The 10628-nt window shown below is 28.0% G+C and overlaps 1 protein-coding gene across 1 annotated transcript; it reads right to left on the bottom strand.

Annotated features, from left to right (window-relative positions):
- Window positions 1-2253: 2253 nt before the first annotated feature.
- Window positions 2254-10582, bottom strand: LOC134712345 (alpha-ketoglutarate-dependent dioxygenase alkB homolog 6-like). The gene is made up of 6 exons (XM_063573800.1): window positions 10538-10582; window positions 7245-7374; window positions 6784-6830; window positions 6360-6464; window positions 3575-3676; window positions 2254-3236 (listed from the first exon to the last, which is right to left on the bottom strand). Exons 1-6 carry the CDS (start codon window positions 10562-10564, stop codon window positions 2970-2972), a joined length of 678 nt encoding a protein of 225 aa, XP_063429870.1. The 5' UTR covers window positions 10565-10582; the 3' UTR covers window positions 2254-2969.
- Window positions 10583-10628: the final 46 nt, after the last annotated feature.

The raw sequence follows: 10628 nt of genomic DNA, 5'->3' as shown, positions 1-10628 counted from the left end.
ACCAAAGTACAAATTGGCAGTCTGACTGAATATATTTAATATACTTGTCTAAGTATTTTTTAAAACCCAAAGCAATACCACCAGATTTGTGATTTGCTAGCTTCTTTCTGTTTTTATAATGAAAAATGAAATTATCACAATCTATTTCGTCTACATCATCTAGTTTTGTTTCTGTTAAGTAATTTGTTGTAATGTTTTTCCATTTTTTTGGAAAACGTCTTATTTATAATGCACTTAATATAGATGTCTTTCATATCAATTATATTGATGGAGATGGTGCAATGTCAGAAATTTATTTTACACATTATTGTTCAGATTTTTTGTTTATTTAATATATATATACAGTTTTATTTCCAAATCACCAGTGAACTCTTTGTAAATATTGAGTTTCAGAAATACTTCCACTTAAAAGAAACAACATAAATAAAATGAAAAATTTCCAGATATTATATCTATACATAAAATACTTTAACAAATTCTGTTATGATGTTAGATTTTATATACAGATTGCTATATCTAAATTCATATAAGTGCAAATTTTTTAACAGGTTAAATAAATCAACATTCTACATTTGAATCAGGTTTTTTCGAAATCTTTAATATCTAGATTTACCAAAGTTTAACTTGAACATTTTTTTCAATTCCTAATGTTTTTTTTTTATATAAAAGTTCTTTTTAAAAATAAATTGGGTTCACCAATTTCAAAAAATTAAATCAGTATTTTTATTTATTTTTGTGGCAAAAATTGACTTAAATATAAATGAACATGTATATTCCAGTTTGAATTGGTACCATATTGAATATTGTTATTTAAGTTTGTGGTTTATAACAGTTACTGTCGCTCCTTAACAAATGTTACTTAAAGCCATTGATAGATTTTTTTACTTGATACAATTTATGAAGTTCTTTTTTGTATAATTTTTTAAATTATTCTTACATATATTGTAGTCATTTTAAATTTTGAAATAATCTTTCAGAATAAATTTTGTGACATATAAATCTACTCACCTTTATCCATATTTTTACTGTTTTCTATTCTGTTTTAATCCTATGAAGTATGGGCGGTACTGTAACTGTATTTCAATATATGTCTTTCAATATGTTTCTATTTCATTTTATACTTTTATTAGTATTACTGCACAAATAATATTTGTTCCTGTTCATGAACTTATAGAAGTACTGGCATTTCAAGACAATTTTGCTGATTATAATATTTATACATAAACAAGATAACAGGAATCATAAAAATATGAGACAATGTTGCAGAAACACACTTAGCCCTACTATAGCACTCCACACCTCTGAAAATACACATACAAAGACAAAAACAAATGTCAACTAATGGTTCAGACAAACAAAAATTGTGGGGTTAAAATGTTAACCATTTTACATGAGCACAAACAATCACCCCTTTACATATCTTGAACATATGTTGAAATAGAAAAAAAAGTTGTATTCCACTATTTTTTTTTATAATGTTTCCAAAAACAGGCAGGTGCTTCTGACATTCCTTGTTTTATATATCGTATTAGCAATTCATTTTGCTTTAATTTGTAAGTAGCCCTGGCAAGATGTTTTTTCATATTTAATTACCTCTAACTAATGCCTGATTTCTTTTGGTCTGTTTGAGTTGAACTGTAATTGAACCAAACTGCTTGTAACTCAGAGCCTTATCCATTTGGCTTTATTGTAAAATCATGTTTTGACTTTTAAAAAATGGATTTGTTTCTGGGTGTTAGTAATGTCTTATTTGTTTGTATTGGATCTGTAAACAAAATACTCAACTGCTTTTAAATCTGATATCTTGCTAATCTAGGGTAGTGAGATACTAGTATACCATTTTTAAATCATTTTTTTGTCATTGAACATTATGAAAACTTTGTCGATTTAAAGAAGACTTTTAAGGTGGTACCTTACACTACAGGGAGACAACTCTGTAAAATCAGCTAAACGTTTTAATTACGTTGTGTTGTAAAGGGAATATTTAGCTTCTCCATGATCAAAATAAGTGTTTTTCAATCTGCTATATAACCAGTGTAATTTTTCTGATAAAACGGTTGGTTCAAATTTTTTGAAATTTTATATACTAGATGTTAAAATTTTATAGATTAAACGAGGCAAATTAATTTTAGTTAAGGTGTTTGGTACCACCTTAAGGAGGACAACAGACCAGTATTTCAGAAATCATACTGGTACAATGTACATAAGATTTTGTTTAGCTAAATGTTTAAAAAAAAAAATTCTGAAATCACAAAGTAACATTATTTTTATTAGCTAACTATTCAAACATATCCTGCCAATTTGTTCAAATTAATAATTTTGTCTATACCGGTTTGTTTTATGTATTAAGTAAAATAATATTATAACTGTATATACTTAGATGAATGTACTTACTGTCTGCTTATCACTTATCAATTATCTAAAGAATTACAATTTACAAGAAAACCTGCCAATACACTGTACTTTATACAATACTTAGAAATTTATTACATAACATAAAATGGTTGTAAATGTACATGTTATTTATAATTAAATAAACTTTTATACAAACATGTGTTTTGTTTAACAAAAAAAAAGTGCTTCCTTTAGGACAGAAATCCATATTGATTAATTAAATCTGTGAGTGGTATAAGCACAACAGTTACAACACAAAACAGGCCTTTTCACTCAGTTTAACATATTATTTCTATCAAAAACAAGGCTTACACTTGTGATGTGTTTTGCATCTAATAATAGTTTTAGTTTTAACAAAGGACTCTAAAACTACCATAAAATGAAGAGTAAGAGGATTATGTATGCAACAGACATGCACAGTTACATATACGAAGTAAATAACACATTTTTAACATGGGATATTAAATTCACTGAAGAATAATGTTTTATTTTTAATTATCTTAAAAAAGATTAGATATTGCCACTTGTATAACAAATAAAATATAACAATTTTACAATAAGAAATTTGTTGTATATCATCTTTTTCCAAATATAAGTTTATTTTTGATTGTTTTGGGTACATGTCTAATTGTAAGTGAGATTCTTGTTTTCCGAGACAGTGTTTCTCCAATACTTATTCCTTCACATTGACTCAAATTAACCACTTTGTTTGTCACATTGTCAGTAGTCCTTTCTTTTATTCCATGTAAATAGGTTTTATACATATCATCACATACTAATATTAAACTTCTTGGCTGTAGTAAGACTGATGTTAAGTACCTTTCTTCAAATGATGTGAAATCCTGAAAAAAATAATATAGAGTAATATACTAAGCAATGTTCGCAGGATAATTTTGATGTTCTACTTGGTACAAATTTTTCAAATAAGAATTCAATACTTTAATAATACAATATACATGTACCGTTATAAGAAAGTAAAATATTTGAAATTTCAACCAAAGACCAATTAAATCTGTAAAAAAAGAGCAATTTAAAAAAACGTGTAAGTAATGGATTACACTCAACATATATATATGTACATATCCGAAAAAGTCATCTACATGTGAGAATCCTTATATTGAATTTTTGCCTATTTTTGCCATTCTTTATTTGACAGTTGTACAAATATACATTATCATACTTGATTATCCTCAGATATTGGTCTGTAGAAATCCAAAAACGTGTGGGATCCTAAACTGATTGTGGAAACTACAGGATAAAATAAAGGTCCATCTTCATGAGGCTGTAAAAAAAGAATAAGTGGTCAGTCAACATGGATCTAAGCTATTATTTACATGGAAGAATATTTTATGTAATTGATCTGGCTATCCAAATGTTTGCTAAATTGCATAATTTAAGACATTAAAAACTTTCAAACCATAGGGAGTATCTGAGGAGAAAAATCGATCTAGTCATTTCACACCGAGCAGTATGATTGTGGGTCCCTTTGGTATATAAAACACAATTTTGAAGTATTAGTTATCCATAGTTTTGATAAAAGAATTTCCTAACCATGGAACATAAATGTTAGGGGAGAGTTGAGTGTTTGTGAAAATGTTTAACCTGCTCACATTCTTTTATGTGCCTATCTACATATCAAGTGTCATAGATCAAATTTATTTGTTTAGTATATGTTCTTTTGTTTGTGTTATTATGTCTTTTGAGAAGTTTATAAGGCATTTCAATTGTTATTTTATAGTGTGTCTTTCTATGTTGTAATTTTACACTATAAACAAGTTTAAACCCATTGCATTTTTTGCACCGGTCCTACATCAGAAACCTGATGTTCAGTGTTTTTCCTTTGTTGATGTGGTTCATAAGTGTTCTCATTTTTTAAAATTTTTATATATGCTTTAGACTTTAAGCAAAACAATGAAATCAAATATCCACGAAAATACAATTTTTCGTCAATCCATGAAAATTGATACCCAAGAAAATAAATGAATCATGTACATGAGTCATTGGACAAAAGTGAGTTCCCAGTTAAAAAAAATCCTATCATTTCAACTAAAATCGATATTTTTCCAAAAATTATTAGGAAGTAACTGTATGAGGGATTTTCATCAAATAGATACCGAAAGATGTAGAAATGTCTGAAGTTTTATTGTTTATTCGGTTATAATATTATTCAGGCTTATTTTAATTTTCTGATGAGATGAACACAATAAAAATATTTCTTGAAAAGTTTGCTATTATTCTAACAAAATTAAAATCGTAAAAATTTGCATTTGTGTTTAAATCATCAGATGGTGAAAATGAAACTCAAGAAAATTATGACTAAATAAACAATAAAACTTTAGACATTTTTACATCTTTTGGTATCTATTTTATAAAAATTGCTTATACAGTTACTTCGTAATAATTTTTTGAAAAATATTGATTTTAGTTGAAATGATAGGACTTTTTTTGACTGGGAACTCACTTTTGTCCTATGACTGTAGTTACTAGTCTTATAATGTGCAATGCAGATAGAAACAACAATCCATATGATTTACAAAATGTTTTTAAGAAAAAAACTGTAATGAGCAACTCGGATTAAAATATATTTATTGGTCATAAAAAAAAACACTTGAGAAAGGACTGCCTAATCATTAACTTTCCAAATGCATCTGACAATGTTAGCCATAGTTTACTATTAATTCAAAAGCTTCAACGATATGGGATAACAAGGAAAACCAACAACTGGATCAAGAACTCTCATAAAGAAGGGAAAGTATCATATTCCATCCAGGAAACACTAGAGTCTAGAGTACCACAAGGATATGCACTAGTCTCCAGCCTATTCCTCTTCTATATAAATCACATGCTTCAAAACAATTAATTGACTAGTGTTTCTATTTACTTTTGAATCAAGCTTTATAAAATAGCAAAGATTTATATTTGTATTACTAATAAAAACAATGTTCCACAACTTCAAAGATAGTAGTCCAGTCAAACTAAGATTTAACCTCAAACTAATTGCAACAGAAAATGTTTTAGTTCTAACCTATAGCATTATGCCTTTATAATACACAAAAAAAAGTCCCATAAATTCTAACATAAGGAAAACTCAGAATCAGCATTTCTTATCTCCTATGGAAATTAAACATTGGGAAGGGAGATAACTCTGCAATAATGAGTCTTTTTTTGATTTTCTTGAAATTTATGTAAAGTATGATACTTTGATGGGGTTATAAGGTGGTATTTGACAAAATTATATAATCATCTGTTCATGAAGTGTACAAAACCGAAGTGTTATGGGTAGTTTAATTTTTTCGTGCATTTTTCATTAAAGAAATGGCAAATTTGAAGCTTGGTAACCATTTTGGAAAAATAATGTGAAAATTTGGTATTGTTTATATTAGTATATTATATTTTTTCAGCATTTTACTTGTCTAAAGAAACTTTAAACCACAAAAAGAAGAATACATACTTGATTCTTTTTATTAAATTTGAGATTCTTTACCTTGACATGTTGAAAAAATCAATAAATGGTCAACTAATGAATTACGAAATCTAGATTATAGCTTGATAAAAGATATGAAAACACCTTCAGAGTTGTTTGTTTTACTCTAAAGACAGCTTATAAATCAAGAATCAATACATTCTGATGAATAGAAGTGGTAAAGGTATAATTTTGTATCAATTTTTATTGATATTTCTGCCTTTTTTGCAAGAGTTATCTCCCTTTTCAATGCAAATCTCCATAGGATTTTTAAATGGTGATTTTTTTAAATAGTCTTCTCCAAGTAGGATTTTATGGGACTATTTTCTGAGTATATTTGGGGTATAATGCTAAAGATTAAAACTAAAAAATCTTCTGTTGCAATTACTTTCATGTAAGGGTCAAATTTATGCTAGATTGACTGGACTATAGATGATTGTAGAAAAATATATGAAGTATAACATTTCATATTAATATATTGACAAATATCAAATTTACTGACCATAATTCCCTGTCCTGCTTCATATTCATTAACTAGTACATGGTTAGGTAAACAGTCTCCAAATATTCCAAGTCTACCAATCTTGTCTATATAAGTCTTCAACCACTTAAAAAAAAAATACAAATTTTATAATTAAATCATCAAAACCAATGTCAAACTTAATTTAACTCTTTTGATATGGAAAATAAGAAACTACGATTATTGGTCTTTCAAATACAACTAGTTGGGTATTCAATACTTGCTTACTAAACTCTGGTTTAATATTGTGCATACAACTGTGTAACATTATCCTCAGATAACTGAGGAATTGAAAGCTTTGATAACTACAGTACATGTATATTCTCTAGGGAAGAACCATGAAAATTGTCTAAGGGTTTTATCAATATAAGAATAATAATAATGGTACATATAAATTAGAGCTTACCTGTGGTATATCCTCAGCTACCATACCTTTGGGATGTGGTAACCCTCCTGGAATGAAATATACATTCTGTAAGCACTTAATTCCCTGCATTAACACAAAACTTTCAAATCATGGTTTAGCAGAGGGACTGATAATAGGTATAAGTTAAAAAATGGTCTACAATACATGATGTGTAGATGTTCACACTGACACATGTTCTATCATGTTATATAGCAAACAAATATTCAATTAAATAAAAGATTGTGTTAAATTTTAAGTATTATGTCTTAGAAATGATGCAAAGTAATGTCAATAGTTAATATTGGCCAATTGGACCAGGCAGAGTTAACAGTATTAAAAACTTGATAGATATTATATTTAGTGAAATCTTCCTTTTCAACTTAAGACGTGTACATCTATTATATGCTTGTTTGGTCAACAAAAAAGAAGTGAGAGTTTAAAAGAAGTTTTCCTGGATTTACCCCAGTTTTGTAATCTTCTATTTGATAACTGTGTCCATTTTGGTTTTGGAGCTGCATATACACTGCTCATTAACCTTTGTTCTTCTTCAGAGGAAATAAAGTCTGGAATGTAATATATTGTTGGTGGTGCCTGTAGAATATAGAATAAATATGAATAATGAACCATTTATACATCATGAATAATTACTGTTAAAGTATATATTTGGTACTTTGGTAATTATTTAGGCTAAATTAATGGACCTGAAATAACACATGAACTCATTTATCCAAATGACATCTATTAATAAAAAGAATGAAAAATTAAAGGACACTCATAGGCTGATCCATAGGATCGACCCCCCTTTTTTGTCAGTCATTGGGCTCCCATTTGTAAAAGTTCTGGATCTGCCACTGCCACTGTGAAGCTCATGCAGTCATGATTATTAATTGCTGATTTTAGATATTAAATGTGTGCCAACTTTTAATGAATTTTACTTTCTTTAAAGGGCAAATGGACCCAGAGAGATCATGTTATAATGATATTATGAGGTAGTCCAAATAATTATGACCTCTTGAAAGGTTATTTTATTTTTTACTGTGATGCCTTAAATTAGTTCTTACAATAGGAAGAAGCAACAAGAAGCCTTATATGACATCATGATCAAGAAGACTAATAATGCAACAAGAAATAAATTTTAGCGTCAAGAATAAAAAATTGCATTATAGTTAATTAATTAATTAATTTTTATTGAAGTTTCGGATATTGGACTTTATGTTTCCTCAATGAATATATACATACATGTGTTTACACAACAGAACAAAATTATATGTGCTGTTTCTATTTATTGTGTGTGTATTAAAAGTGATTTTCATTAAATTATGATAGTGACATGACTGATGAAGAACTTAAACATTTGTTGAAAAAAGAGGGGATTGTTAAGGTTTTTATCGTTTATCAAGAATATGTTTTCAAACAAAAGTGCATGCACACGCTGAAATGACTCACCTTCTTTACTAATCATTGATATCATGATGATAGTCCTAAATAGGTCAATTTCAAATAAAACCTGTGAGACTGACACTTTTGTCATAAAATATTTCCATACACCAACTATAGTTGACCTATTGCATATAGTATTTGAAAATCAAGACCAAAACTCAAAAACTTAACTTTGACCACTGAACGATGGAAATGAGGTCAAGGTCAGATGACACCTGCCAGCTGGACTTGTACTCCTTACAATCCTCCCATACACCTAATATACGAGACCTATTACTTATAGTATCTGAGATATGGACTTGACCACCAAAACTTTACCTTGTTCACTGATCCATGAATTGAGGTTGAGGTCAAATGAAAACTGTCTGACTGACATGAGGATTTTGCAAGCTACGCACATAAAAAATAGAGTTATCCTGTCACTCATAATAAGAGAGAAATATATTTTTTTTCAAGTAATCACTGAACCATAAAAATAAGGTCAAGGACAATTGACAAGTGACCCATTGAAACTTTTTAACATGAGGCATCTGTATTCAAAGTATAAAGCATCCAGATCTTCCACCTACTAAAATATCAAGCTTTTAAGAAGTTAGCTAACGCTGCTGATGTAGTTGCCACCGCCACTGAATCACTATCACTAAATAGTTTAAACAAAAATAGTTGGTATAGTTGTATTCCTATTCTTATGAAATATCTTCATATAGATCTTAAACTTGTTTAAAATTCAAAGATGGATTTAAAATCACTAATTTACCGGAAATTAAAACAGAAATATTCTTGTATTTGGAAATCTGAATTTTACAATGATAGACAAAATAAACAGCATGGAAATAAACTAAAAACTTACAGATTATTTAAAGAAAATATTTATATGGAAAAATACTTATTAATTTTAAATGAGGATGAAAGGCGACTGCTCACTAAGTTCAGAGTCAGTGCACATAAATTAGAAATTGAAAGAGGCAGATATGTAGGGCTTCAAGTGGAGGATAGAATATGTAAATTATGAAACACTGAAGTTGAAGATGAAATTCATTTTCTTCTTCAGTGTCCCGTTTTAGAAAATAAAAGATCTGAATATATAAATTACTTTAAATAAGGTTAACAAAAACTTTAAAACGCCTTCCAAATGAATCAAAATTAATACGGTTAATGTCATCTGAGGATAATGTTATAATTAAACATGTAAGTTTATTATTGTGTACTTTATTCAAAGAGAGAAAATCAATTCTAGATACAGTTTAGTCACCGGTAGTTTGTCCATCTATATTATATTGTATTGTAAAACTATACATATATATATATATATCTTATCTGCAGAAATTATTTGGGTGTAAAAGACTTGACTTTGTTTAATTGTTAAATAATCAATGTAATCAATATGTAATCACTTGTATGAAATTGAACTTAATAGTACTGCTCAAACTATTGGGACGTCATAATTGACAATAAAAAACTTTGTATTTGTATTGTATTCTATCCCTATGTTGAGCTTTCTGCAACAAAAATGTGATAAAGTTAAAACAAAAAATAATCAACTATATTAAACAAATGAGGTTGTTGCATTTCCGCATAAAAAACATCGCAAGTTTGGTTTTAGTGAACATCATTTATGTGTTTTAAGGGCATCATCCCTTCCTTCCCATATTGAGCATGCTAAGAGAGCATTTGAAAAAATATAATGCTGTATTGGACTTTTGTTTTTATTCAGCAAATTAAATTCTAGTATTGTAAATTCAGAAATTAACGGGAGGTTTTTGTTATTGCAAAAAATGTGACAGAGTTGTAAACGCAATAAATTAAACTCGCATTTTGAAATATTTAATATATGAATTAAACAGAATTTTCCTCAAAATCGTAAAAAAATAAAATCGCGTTTAAGTCTATAATGACAAAATCTCAATAATAAATGCACACAATAATTTCTGAATTTACAGTAATTGATAATTTTGTTGAGAACTGCATGAAATGCGACAAACTTAAAAGTGGTCCATTAAAGTTAATTATTTGTTGTTTTACCATTATCTCATTTTAATTTAAATGTTATAGCTAAATTATTTTTTTTAAATAGAATTTTACTTTTTTATCAAATGTCAATGCCAAATACAAATTTAGTCCTAATGCCAAAGGCAAAATTAAGACAATTTTATATGGTAAAATAAATTCCCTCAAAAATCATGAAAATTGAAATCAGTACTTTTTTTTTTAGAAATAAAGATCGAAACCTTAAACAAAAGATGGGTTGATTTTTAGAAACAGAAAGTAGCTGGCCGGGTGTCAAATTATAAAAAAAAATAGAGAATTTTAATACTTCTGTCACAAGATTCTTTGTATCCATCTCCTCATTGGGTTTTGGCTGTTAGAATTTTTGTAAATATGATAAGTCAAGGATTTTCATTGGC

Source organism: Mytilus trossulus, chromosome 3, assembly GCF_036588685.1.
Source record: "Mytilus trossulus isolate FHL-02 chromosome 3, PNRI_Mtr1.1.1.hap1, whole genome shotgun sequence".
Lineage (NCBI taxonomy): Eukaryota > Metazoa > Mollusca > Bivalvia > Mytilida > Mytilidae > Mytilus > Mytilus trossulus.
Note: the sequence above shows the minus strand (reverse complement) of the source record. Positions and strands in the feature narration are given on the sequence as shown.

Coding starts and splice junctions, on each gene's coding strand:
- LOC134712345 (XM_063573800.1), bottom strand. CDS start 10,564: ATGGATACAAAGAATCTTGTGACAGAA. Junction 6,831..7,244: donor TAGAAGATTACAAAACTGGG/GTAAATCCAGGA, acceptor ATTTCATTCCAG/GAGGGTTACCACATCCCAAA. Junction 3,677..6,359: donor AAGCAGGACAGGGAATTATG/GTCAGTAAATTT, acceptor CTTTTTTTACAG/CCTCATGAAGATGGACCTTT.